The following is a 12,996-nucleotide window of genomic DNA, read 5'->3' as shown; positions in this document are numbered from 1 at the left end:
AGATTTGGGGTGAGTGTTTATTTGTACCCTGGGTACCCCTGGAACTATAGCAGGGTGACTGTTACCCCAATGTTTATATATCTCTAAGAGGCCCTGACCAAATGCTGGATGGAAAGGCAGATGGAACCTTTTTAGTGTAAAAGTCTCTGCTCTACTGGGAAAGGTCATTTAGGGACATTTACAAGGCAGCACTGAGCTCTATAAAGACTGTGAGAAATCCTATTAACATTTTTTAAGCTCTAACTGCCATCGGATATTGGAACAAGAATGCCCATATATCTTCCCAAGAAAATTCATTCACTTTGCTATTATGTGGTATGAAAAGGTGCAAAATTTTCTATTTCTCTTAAAACTATATTTTTACATATTTCCATGTATGCCTTGAGAGATGCCATATTGCTTCCCTTACAGTACAGTATGGCACATTTTCTGCTATAATACAGCAACCACATTTATCATAAATATATGTTGTTTCCATTACAGTTGATAGCGGATGCCTTTGCAGAGGGTTAACAATATGGCAGCTAAATCACGCTCTCTGTGCAGATACTAACAAAGAAACTGTGATTTATTGTGCTTGGCCAGGCTTGTAGTGACAATTAGATTCAGCCTTGATAAACCGACTGAACCTTCTGTCACTGCGGGTTATGGCTCTTGAAACAATGTAGCTGAATGCAAAAGTCAGGCCCAGCAGGTATGAAAATAGAGAAGGACACACAGACAGACCCCGCTTTAATAGCAGTTCTATTTATTACAATTTTGTGATCTCAACAGAATTATAAAGCATAGGCTGGTGGGGGGGGGATAATTTATGAGATGAGATTATTAAAGGCAGGTGCACACATGCAGATTCGGGGAGATTTAGTCGCCTGGCAACTAATCGCCTCTTCTGCGGGGCGACAATCTCCCTGAACTGACTTCCGCCTGCTATAATGAGAAAGCGCCAATGCACTGGCGGTGCTTCGATTTCCAAAGTCGCCCGAAGTTGCCTCAAGGGGAAACCGGGCGACTTTGGAATTCGAAGTGCCTTGAGTGCATTGGCGTTTTCTGATTAGGGCAGGCGGAAGGCAGTTTGGGGCGATTGTTGCCCCGCAGAAGAGGCGATTAGTTGACAGGCGACTACATTTCCCTGAATCTGCCCATGTGCCCGTGCCCTAAAGGGGTTGTTCACCTTTGAGCTAACGTTCAGTATGATGTAGAGAGGGATATTCTGAGACCATTTGCAATTGTTTTTCATCCTTTATTATTTGTGGTTTTTGAGTTATTTCGCTTTTTATTCAGCAGCACAATGACTTTTTGATATTTTCAGAGGAAGTGGCCCTTACAGCACTCCTACCTGGGTCTATTTTGACACTACTAATGTTTCCATCCAAAAACTTCTCATTTCCTGGGTACAGCAATTAGAGAGTCATAACACAGAGTTATCTTGATGTGAAAAAATCCAACGTATACCACGTTTGCCATACCATACAAGAAAAGGACAAGTAGTCATACAACCTTATTGGTTTGGTTTAAGTGCAAGATATCCTAGGTCTGTTCAAAGAATTATTTTTCCTAATTTACAGACATGAGAGCTTACAATCTAAGGTCCCTATCACATACACACTCACTAGGGTCAATTCTAAGCACCATTACATCCCTTCTGCCTCTTGTATTGAATCGTAAACAATTGCACCTACACATTGACACTAGGGGGACCCTGGAGTTGTCACCACATTAAATAATTCAATAAAATATTTCAACCCATACCCAACCCTAACCTGCCGTAAGGGCAGAGACACACTTAGATTCAGGGAGATTAGTCGCCCGGCAACAAATCTCTTCTTCGGGCGACTAATCTCCCCGAACTGCCTCCCACCGGCAAGAATGTAAATCGCCAATTTACATTCTAGGCAGAGATTAGTCGCCCCAAAGAAGAGGCAGGGCGACTAAATCTCCCCGAATCTGAGCATGTGTCTCTGCCCTAAAGGAGTAACTTTTAGGGGCTGATTCATTAAGTGTCGAATATCGAGGGTTAATTAACCTTCGATCAAAAAAACGTAGGAAAGCCTATGGGGACCTTCCCCATAGGCTAACATTGACTTCGGTAGCTTTTAGCTGCCTAAGTAGGGGGTCGAAGTTTTTTTTAAAGAGACAGTACTTCTACTATCGAATGGTCGAATAGTCGAACGATTTTTAGTTCGAATCCTTCGATTCTTCAAAATTCAAAGTTTTTTTACTTTGAATCCTTCACTCGAATTTAGTGAATCGGCCCCTTAGTATAATGTAGAGAGTGAGCTTCTGAGACAATTGATTTTCATTTTAAATTATTTGTGGTTTTTGAGTTATTTCTTTTTTTAATCAGTAGATTCCTAGTTTGCAATTTCTGCAATCTGGTTGCTACGGTTCACATTACCCTAGTGACCATGCACTGAATTAGAGAACGGCATATAAATAGGAGAGAGTCAGAATAGAAAGAGTAGTAATAAAAAGTAGCAATAACAATAAGGGGGTTATTTATCAAAGGTTGAATTTTTGACGTTTGTGAGGTTTTTTTATACCTCGAATGAACTCACAACCTTGTATGTTTTCTAATTTAAGAAAAAAACTCGATTCAGTAAATTGGGGGTTAAAGGCCGAAAGATTAATCGAGTTTTCCATGGGAAAAAAACTGTAATTGCTCGAATGAATCAAGTTTTCGATCGAAACCCATCGAAAAATATCATGAAGGCAATTAACATATGAACATCTTCAAATGGTTCAAGGCACCCCTGCGATTAACTTCTACATGACCTCGACAGGTTTTAGCTTCAAGCTTTTTCTAGCTTTGGGGTATAATGAACCTTTAAAAATTAATTTTTTTTAAAATAAAATCCTGACAATTTTTAGTCTTTTTAACCCAAAAATTTGATAAATCTGCCCATACATGTGTAGTTTTACCCCCCCACTGCTGGGATAATGGGCCTTTCAGCTGGTCTGACCCTTTATGTATCTGACATATTTACAGCGCTGCTGGTAGGGGAGGCTTTTGCCTCCCACCGGTTAGAATGTAAATCGCCAACGGAATGGCATTTGGAGCGCTTCGGTTACCGAAGTCGCCCGAAGTTGCCTCACGAGGAAAGTGCGGGCGACTTCGGAAAAAGAAGCACTTCTAGTGCCACCCCGCCCGTGATTTAGATTCTAGGAAGGCTAGATTAGTCGCACGAAGAAGAGGCGGTTTGTTGCTGGGCGACTAATCTCCCTGAATCTCCACTTGTGTCTCTACCCTAAAACCACAGAATTATTTTAATGAATGATTCAGTTCCCTTTAATTTGAATTGAATGTTTTTTTTTTGTTCAGCCAAAAACAAGAGGTGTTGGACTGTATCTGATATCTCTGTATTCTTTTCTCTGCAGTAAATGAAATAATCAGGAAGGAGTTTCCGGGCTTCCCTGGCAGGAATCAAACCTAGAAGAACTACAGCACCTTTCACTGAACGCTTCCTCGGTGACCTTTCTGGTTTCATCGCTCGCCCCCCCAACCACCTTCTGTTTCCTCTCTGTCCGTTACCACGACAAGAAACAATAAGCTTGACCGCAACTCGCCTTGGCGATATATAGCAGCTCGGCACGTTGCTTCTGTAAACATCAAAGGGACTGTCTTCCCTGATTCGCTCGTAAGACTAATTGTTCTTTTATAATAAAACGCAGAACGAGGGCAGAGATAAATGGTGAGAATTGTACGGTAAAGGGGGTTGATTGTGGAACCGCCATCTGTCAACTAAAGTCCTTTGAAATTTTCAGTTGCGGCCTGGCATTCTGTGTCACCTTAAAATGTATAGGACACATGCTGCCATTTAAAGGCCAATGGATTGTAATCAAAGAAACAATAAACCACATTAGTATGGCTATTAACCAAATTGTTAGCATCACATTAAACATTTAAGTGAATTGCTTACATTTATTTACAACGCCTGGCTATTAGCTGTCTCTACAATGGAAGCAGCCATTTTTATTTTGTGTATTGGCTGTTGTTGATTTTTTTGTCCTGTAGAGGGAGCTCCCAGTCTACCAAAGTGATTTATCAATTTTTTTAAATTGCTTCTACCAAAAAGTGCCCCTTTCCAGCTCCCAAACCACATATTTGTTCCAGAGTAGTGCAGCGGGGTTGGCGGCCGCCATCTTTTGCCACATCATGTCTAGCGCGTTTCCCAGCTGGCAAATAAATTCGCGAAACTGCTGCAAAAATTTGCCTGTGTCTAAAAAAATTTTGCAGCAGTTCCGAAAAATCACTCGCGCCAAAACCGTCGCGCGTCAACATTATTCAAACGCCCATTGACTTTAACAGAGGCGTCAATGCATTCGAGTTTCATAGATTTTCCACTGTTTTTCGCGGGAAATTCACAAATTTTCCGGCGATGCAAAACAAATTCGCCCATCACTAGTGGTACATTGTTTTTTTAAAATAGATAATGGAGCTTTATTCTCCTTTGAATCGATATAGTGAGTAAAGAGAGAGGTGGGGCTTATCTCACAAGCAAAGGAGTGGCCTGAATTAGTGATGTGCCCCTGCCCGAGTCAGACTTCCGGCTTCCATTTTTAGACCCTGTTTTTTTTCCCACCATTGTAACTAGGGTTCTCATGGGGGAATCTCTAAGAGCTGATGTAAATACAAAGTGCAGAAATATGTTATTTATTATGTCTAATCAAATGTTTAGAGTGATATAAATGTAACTAATTTGCTTGTTTTATAGAATATATATATATATATATATATATATATATATATATATATATAATAACTGGCTTTTGTATATTTCTGTGACATACGATGCGATCTGTCAGAGGTGAACTGTTTAACTTTCCCCTCATTGAGGGTTAATCGGATAGAGGTGCCAAGGGCTGTTTCTTTGACAGACTACATCCTATTGGTTGGTTCCCTAGAAGAGGCCTTTAAAGGAAAACTAAGCCTTAACTTTTTCCAATTAAATCAGGATTTCTTTTCTAAATATTTCATATTAAGTCCCACCCACTGTGAGTCAAACTCCCAGGGTGTTCTGGTTGCTTGAGTCACAGACTACAGGCTCCTCCCCTGTAAGCTGCCTTCAAAGTGTTCTAGTGTTTTCCACTTTTGTAGTTCAACTCTGGCCTGCTCCCTGAAAGCTGCTATAGGGTTGGACTTGGGGGGGGGGGGTGAGCCCCACCAGAGGGACCCCCAATCCCCCCGCTGGTGCCCACTATCCCGGGCAGGGATCGGGTCTGGGTCGGAGGGCCCAGTCCAACACTGAATTATAGTATATTTGTGGGTGGGAGTAGAACACGCTGACAGTTTACAAGGGAGGGTCAAGGAGTCTGTGACTGAAGCAGTGGGCTGGACTAGAACTTTCTGATGGCAGCTTACTGAGCAGGACTACTAGGTCTAACTCAAGCACAACAATATTAAGCCTGAACCGATCTACAGTTCTGCTAAAATAAATTGGACTTTTGTTCTCCTTTAAAACACCAGGGTGTAGTTTAACTGAATCTAGAATCATTCCCAAAATATAAGTAATTATTTATCCATCACTTGGATCTGTAACCGAACAGCAGCTCCCGGGCATCACACCAGACGGTGCCTGTAGACTAAGGGCCCAGTTTCCATGAAACAGATCTTATTTTCTATAAGAAACCAATGTTACCCCCCTATAATGTACAGAGAGAAGGGGGGTGGCAGCCTTAATATAAGCACTAACATAAAGCATTTCCATTATATCTGTAAATGATCTCTGGTATAAACAATAAATACGAGGCAGTGATATACTCATAGTGTTGCCATGCCTTGCTATAGCCGAAATCTAGGCCTCGGCCTATTGGAATATTATATGCATATACTCGCCATCAATAAGCCTATTACATACAGTACAGTCAGCCTTATTCCATCCCATACGCTGCTTAGCTTCAATATAGTCCTTGTACATAGACATCAGCTATGCCATTTGATTTATATAGTGAGAAGGCAAGATTGTCCGACCTGGGGTAACAGTATGTGCCACTTTTTACTCTTCTCTTTCCAGAACATGTTCTATATATTCTATATATTAGTTTCACGCTGTAATGGGCTTAATTTCTGACTACAGTTAACTGCGTGCTCTTCCTTCTCTGTATATTTGTATTTTTACATATGGAAAGGAGGTGCCATATTGTTTCCCTCAGACAGTACAGTATGAGAGTATAGCTTATTGTGTGCCCAGAACATTCCTTCTCTGTATATTTGTATTTATACATATGGGAAGGAGGTGCCATATTGTTTCCCTTAGACAGTACAGTATGAGGGTATAGCTTATTGTGTGCCCAGAACATTCCTTCTCTGTATATTTGTATTTATACATATAGGAAGGAGGTGCCATATTGTTTCCCTTAGACAGTACAGTATGAGGGTAAAGCTTATTGTGTGCCCAGAACATTCCTTCTCTGTATATTTGTATTTATACATATAGGAAGGAGGTGCCATATTTTCTCCCTTAGACAGTACAGTATGAGGGTATAGCTTATTGTGTGCCCAGAACATTCCTTCTCTGTATATTTATATATATATATATATATATATATATATATATATATATATATATATATATATATATATATGAGATGGAGGTGCCATATTGTTTCCCTTACAGTACAGTATGAGGGTATAGCTTATTATGTGCCCAGAACATTCCTTCTCTGTATATTTATACATATGGAAGGAAGGTGCTGTGAAGTAGACAGTACAGTATAAAGGTATAGCTTCCCAAAGCTTAGCTGCTCTCAACAAACCATACAATCTATTCTTAACCACTGTTATTGTTCTATGGAGAGTTTATAGTCTTACTTCCGGAATGAAGGCAGCTTCTGTTCACATGCATATAATTAGTTATACCCCCAAGCTATTTACAGTCTACAAAATAATTTTATTTACACATGGGAAAAGGCTGAATTAAACTTGTACACAATCCACTTTCACTCCCCCAAAATAACCTCCTCTCCCAGCCCATCAGTACAGTAGGGGTAAAGAGCAAGTTTTCACTTACCCTGGAAGAAAGCCATATTTGCATACAAGGAAAATGTGTCTTTCCTTGGCATTTAAATGTTGTGACCACTGCGCTTTCCTGTCATTGTACCAAAGTATGACAATTAATATTGTCTGGGGGCTGAGCAATTCTAATGTATTTTCCTCTGCCATTACAGTGCCACCATATTGCAATATACAGGAAATATACCCCCTACTGTAAATGATAAGGATATTAGAAGTCACTGAGGGGTTGTTCTGTGACCATATAAAGGCACAAGGCTGCAGGCTGAGTTATACAGGGAACTCTGAGTATCACTCATGTATTATAAGGGATAATGTACCCCCTACTGTAAATGATAAGGATATTAGAAGTCACTGAGGGGTTATTCTGTGACCATATAAAGGCACAAGGCTGCAGGCTGAGTTATACAGGGAACTCTTAGTATCACTCATGTATTATAAGGGATAATGTACCCCCTACTGTAAATGATAAGGATATTAGAAGTCACTGGGAAGTTCTGTGACCATATAAAGACACAAGGCTGCAGGCTGAGTTATACAGGGAACTCTGAGTATCACTCATGTATTATAAGGGATAATGTACCCCCTACTGTAAATGATAAGGATATTAGAAGTCACTGAGGGGTTGTTCTGTGACCATATAAAGACACAAGGCTGCAGGCTGAGTTATACAGGGAACTCTGAGTATCACTCATGTATTATAAGGGATAATGTACCCCCTACTGTAAATGATAAGGATATTAGAAGTCCCTTAATGGTTATGTGACCATATAAAGGAACAAGGCTGCAGGCTGAGTTATACAGGGAACTCTGTATTATAAGAGATAATGCACCCTCTATTATACAATAAAAATGTTTAATTGTTCCGTAGACAATGCTGAAAGAGGGTAATATCTTATTGTATGCCCAGAAAATTCAGCTCTGTTTATTTATACTTATAGTTTTGGAAGTGGCACATTTGCTGGATACCACATAAGGGTGCCTTGCCTTCTGACTAATTAGAGACGGGCTCCATATAGCACAAGTACAACTCCCAGACTCCTTCAGTGGAAAGCAATGCAGATGTCGTTTATTTACTATTCGTTTAGCTGCACTTTGAGAACTTTCACTTGTCTGTCTCTGATTGAGAAGAATTATGGGAGTTGTAGTTCTGCGCTCTTTGGAACCCCACCCTAGGGTTGAATATTGCTGTTATAGAGTGTAAGCTCTTTGTAGCAGGGCCATTTGTTTGAACCAAAGTTGTGTTACTCGTGATGTTGCTGCAGACACAGAACCAAAGACATTTTCCACGACAGGGATGGAGCACTTGGGGCAATAAATTGCACTGCTTTATGTACATACCCTGCAACATGAAACCCATTCCCTGCACAAGCCACAAAGCTCTGCAAATCTGACGTGGCCTCTTTATTGTATAAAACCATCGCTGCCTTGCTGTACAGCTCTACAAGTTCTCAGACTGTAACTCAGCATGTTTTCATTTTATACATAAATAAATTTTATATTCTGTATCTGTACAAGAATGTGCATCGTTTATTGCATTGTGTCTATTTGGAACTGCAAACAGCCCATGAGCTGCCAACCTGGTCTCCCAGGGCCCATACACTGCCATCTTTACTCTCTGGGGCAAATTCACTAAGATTCGTAGTTGCGCCAGGCGTAACTTCGCCGCACTTCGCCAGGCGTAGTTTCGCCAGCGCTTCGCAAATTCACTAAAATCCGAAGTTGTGCTCAGGGGTAGCGTAAGGTTGCGAAGTTGCGCTAGCGTTGATTCGCTAAGTAAAGCGAAGTTACGGTAGCGAAGGCTAATTTCAATGGAGGAATACGTATCAGCACTACAAATGGCTAGAAAAGCTTCAAAACATCAAATAAAAATTTTATTTTGCCCTACACATGTGCCCACTGTCTAGGTAAGTTGCCATGAGTCAGGAAATGTAGGGGGGAAGGAGGGGAGCCCCAAAAAAAATTTAGATCTTTTTCAGCCTATCACCCATAATGTAGAAAACACGCCAGCGTTTTTTGGGACTTAGAAAAAATGTTGACTTTTTTTGAAGCAATCCCTATCTACTCTATTGCGCTTCGCCTGGTCTGAGGTGGCGAAGGAAGTCTAGCGTAAAAGGTAGCGTTCAGTACACTGCGCTCGTTAGTGAATTTGCGTAGTTACGTCGCTAGCGAAACTTCGCCAGGCGTAAGGGTGCGAAGTAACACTAGCGAAACTACGCCAGCGTTCGTTAGTGAATTTGCGGAGTAACGAAAATGCCAAACGCTAGCGAAGTAACGCTAGCGTTCGGCGCTTAGTGAATTTGCCCCTCTGTATCTACAGCTGTCGAACTATAAATCTGGAGCTGACACCAACATTGACTGCTGAACAAAATGGTCTTCATTTATTTTTATTTCTGATCTCACAATTGCTGTCCATTCCAATAGGTGGTGACCCACAGCATAGGACGGGAATGCTTAAAGGGAATGTCAACCCAAAAAAAAAAATTTTCACCTAATAGAAGAAAACATAATTCTAAGCAACTTTGCAATATACTTTAATTTCAAATGTTCTATGTTTTTACGTTATTTGTATATGTATTGCTATTAAAAGCTGTTTTGTCCTTTTTTATTCTCTGCACTGGTGGTTCAGACTGTTAATACAATGTAGGAAAAGGCAGCTGATTAACAGATCTGTCTTTTTCGGCACAATCCGACGCACTGCGACAAAACGCATGTGACAAATCGCATGCAACGGAAATAAGGTAAGAGATAGAAATGTCGGATGAAGTTGCAGCATTGATCTGATGCGACACGACTGTCGGGTGCAAGTGCACATCCGTGTAGTCCTACCCTTAAACAAATGTTGCAAAAGTCAGTTCCCCTAATTACCCTAGCAACCATGTATTGCTTTGAATAAGAGACTGGAATATGAATAGGAGAGGCCTGAATAGAAAGAAGAGTAATAAAAAAGTAGCAAAAGACCAATTGATAAGTTGCTTAGAATTGGCCAGTCTATAATATGCTAAAATTTAACTTAAAGATGAGCCATCCCTTTAAAAGCACTAAAAAATTTAATAAATGTGTATTGGAACGTAAACAGTAACAATCAGGTTGCCATGGTGATGTGATGTCATAATGGCATGCTGTCCCAATGGCACAGTATGATGTCACAATGGCATGATGTCACAATGGCATGATGTCATAATGGTACAGTATGATGTCACAATGACACTTGCCATATATATTGAGTGCACCATCAATAATCAGATCAGAGTTGTGATAAGCTTCCAAGCGTAAGCAACTCTCTGAGATTGATCTACAACAAATTTTATTTTACCAATTCATAATTTTCACTTTTAATGGAATTTAAAGGTAAAATGTGTAGATTTGTTTATTATAGGAAATTGTATATGTATTAGGGTAATAAAATAATAATTTAATTGTATAGTGAGTTTGAAGATAGATATTCAGTTTGATTTGTACAGTAGAGAATATAACGGAATAGCGTTTGATATTTGAAAGAAATGTGTTACAGTTTTTTATATTCATTAAATAAGGATTAGAGAATAGTTTTATATTTGATAGTGAGTTAAAAATCTTTATTTTGATAATGCAGATAGAACAATGAAGAACAACAAGAAGAAACCTGATTTGAATTCTTATTTAGACGAGTCTATTGACCAACATTACGCCCAGAAACTTTTCAAGCTGGTCATCGCTCTGTTTATATTCGCGGTTGTGATAACGTGCTGGGGACAATGGGCTCATTACCAGCACATGGTTAAAATAGAAAACACGGTTAAGCGAATTGATCTTCAGCATAGAGAAATGGAGCAGAAAATTCGAGAAACGGAGGCAAAAATGGCCGAAATTCAAAAAAGAATAGCCGAATCCAAGTCACAGATACAGGAGACCAGTAAAACAGTTGCTCAAATGACTGAGACATTGAAAGACGCGAAAAAACCAACATTTCCTTCGTTATCTGAGATCCTCTGTAATTTCTTCTGCCCAGAGTAAAGTGTATATAGATGAAGGCAGAATTCTAAAGAGAAAAGTCCTGTATCTTCTCCTTTTCAGCGGCAGGGCCAAAATCCCCAACTGACTTGGGCCCCAACAGCTGCTGAGACCATTATTTCAATGAAACAATATCTACGTGTTTTGTTATTTTCTGCACTAAACCGTGAAGAAAACATTTAATCATGTTGTAATGTTATACTTGACTATCATTTGATCTTTAGACTTTGTAGCATAAATTGATAAATAAATGTGTATTAAAATATAATTCTGGTCAGCTATTTATTGCCTGCGGGGCTCAATAGGAAAGCTATAGAGTGGAGGGACATACAGGAAAACTGGGGATAGAAGAAGATGTGTAGGGAAGCTGGAGATTGGATTATTATAGGGCAAATATTGTCTTGAAGTAAAATGGGAGATAAAGGGGACATGTCCAAAAATATTGCTGTCAAAAATGTAGTGGTGCGGCACTTCTGTAGCTCTTCTGGTTTCTCAAATGTTTAGAAGTATGCAATGATCTTATTGGCATGTCTGGTGTTAATGCAGAACTCTGAATCAATTTCTTGAATACCTGGATTTTGTGTCCTGGCCCAATATTTCATTATACAGCACCCAGTGAATGGTGGATAATGTTGTTATTACTTTAAGCAGGGGCCGACGTGCATGTTGATTAGTCATTATAGTGAGTAATGGATATAGAATAGTTTAACGGAGGGTGGGTACAGCCAGTAATTCTAGACTTGAAAGTAGGGATGCACCGAATCCAGGTTTTTGTTCGTAATTCAGCCGGGATTAGGCCTTTTTCAGCAGGATTCAGATTCGGTGAATCCTTCTGCCTGGTCAAACCAAATAGAATTTGAATATGCAAATTAGGGGCGGGAAGGGAAATTGCATGACTTTTTGTCACAAAAAAAGGAATTAAAAAATGTTTTCCCCTTTCCACCCCTAATTTGCATATGCTAATTTGGATTTGGTTCAGTATTCGGCCAAATAGGAGAGGCCTGAATAGAAAGAAGAGTAATAAAAAAGTAGCAAAAGACCAATTGAAAAGTCACTTAGAATTGGCCAGTCTATAATATGCTAAAATTTAACTTAAAGATGAGCCATCCCTTTAAAAGCATTAAAAAAACATATAATAAACGTGTATTGGAAAGCTGCAAAGCTTTTGGAAGCAAAATCAGCCTTCAAAAATAGTAGTTTAACTTCTAAAATTGTATAACAGTCAGGCGCACTTTCCACTGCCTTGGGAAAAGGACTTAAACAGTAACAATCAGGTTGCCATGGTGATGTGATGTCATAATGGCATGCTGTCCCAATGGCACAGTATGATGTCACAATGGCATGATGTCACAATGGCACAGTATGATGTCACAATGGCACTATGTCACAATGGCATGATGTCATAATGGTACAGTATGATGTCACAATGACACTTGCCATATATATTGAGTGCACCATCAATAATCAGATCAGAGTTGTGATAAGCTTCCAAGCGTAAGCAACTCTCTGCGATTTATCAACAAGAAATTTTATTTTACCAATTCATCATTTTCACTTTTAATGGAATTTAAAGGTAAAATGTGTAGATTTGTTTATTATAGGAAATTGTATATGTATTAGGGTAATAAAAGAATAATTTAATTGTATAGTGAGTTTAAAGTTAGATATTCAGTTTGGTTTGTACAGTAGAGAATATAACGGAATAGCGTTTGATATTTGAAAGAAATGTGTAGTTACAGTTTTGTATATTCATTAAATAAGGATTAGAGAATAGTTTTATATTTGATAGTGAGTTAAAAATCTTTATTTTGATAATGCAGATAGAACAATGAAGAACAACAAGAAGAAACCTGATTTGAATTCTTATTTAGACGAGTCTATTGACCAACATTACGCCCAGAAACTTTTCAAGCTGGTCATCGCTCTGTTTATATTCGCGGTTGTGATAACGTGCTGGGGACAATGGGCTCATTACCAGCACATGGTTAAAATAG

The 12,996-nt window shown here is 39.4% G+C and overlaps 1 protein-coding gene across 5 annotated transcripts in view; it reads left to right on the top strand.

Moving 5' to 3' along the window:
* Window positions 1-6,164, top strand: part of nfatc2.L (nuclear factor of activated T cells 2 L homeolog) — an 87,118-nt gene extending 80,954 nt beyond the window's left edge. For all 5 annotated transcript variants that reach the window (XM_041576173.1, XM_041576175.1, XM_041576172.1 and 2 more), the window contains one exon: window positions 3,376-6,164. In XM_041576173.1, the coding sequence (XP_041432107.1) occupies window positions 3,376-3,431 (56 nt within the window). In that variant the 3' untranslated portion in view covers window positions 3,432-6,164. The remainder of the gene's footprint in view (window positions 1-3,375) is intronic.
* The last annotated feature ends 6,832 nt before the right edge of the window (window positions 6,165-12,996 follow it).

The sequence above is a fragment of the Xenopus laevis genome, chromosome 9_10L (genome assembly GCF_017654675.1).
Source record: "Xenopus laevis strain J_2021 chromosome 9_10L, Xenopus_laevis_v10.1, whole genome shotgun sequence".
Taxonomy (NCBI): Eukaryota; Metazoa; Chordata; class Amphibia; order Anura; family Pipidae; genus Xenopus; species Xenopus laevis.
Note: the sequence above shows the minus strand (reverse complement) of the source record. Positions and strands in the feature narration are given on the sequence as shown.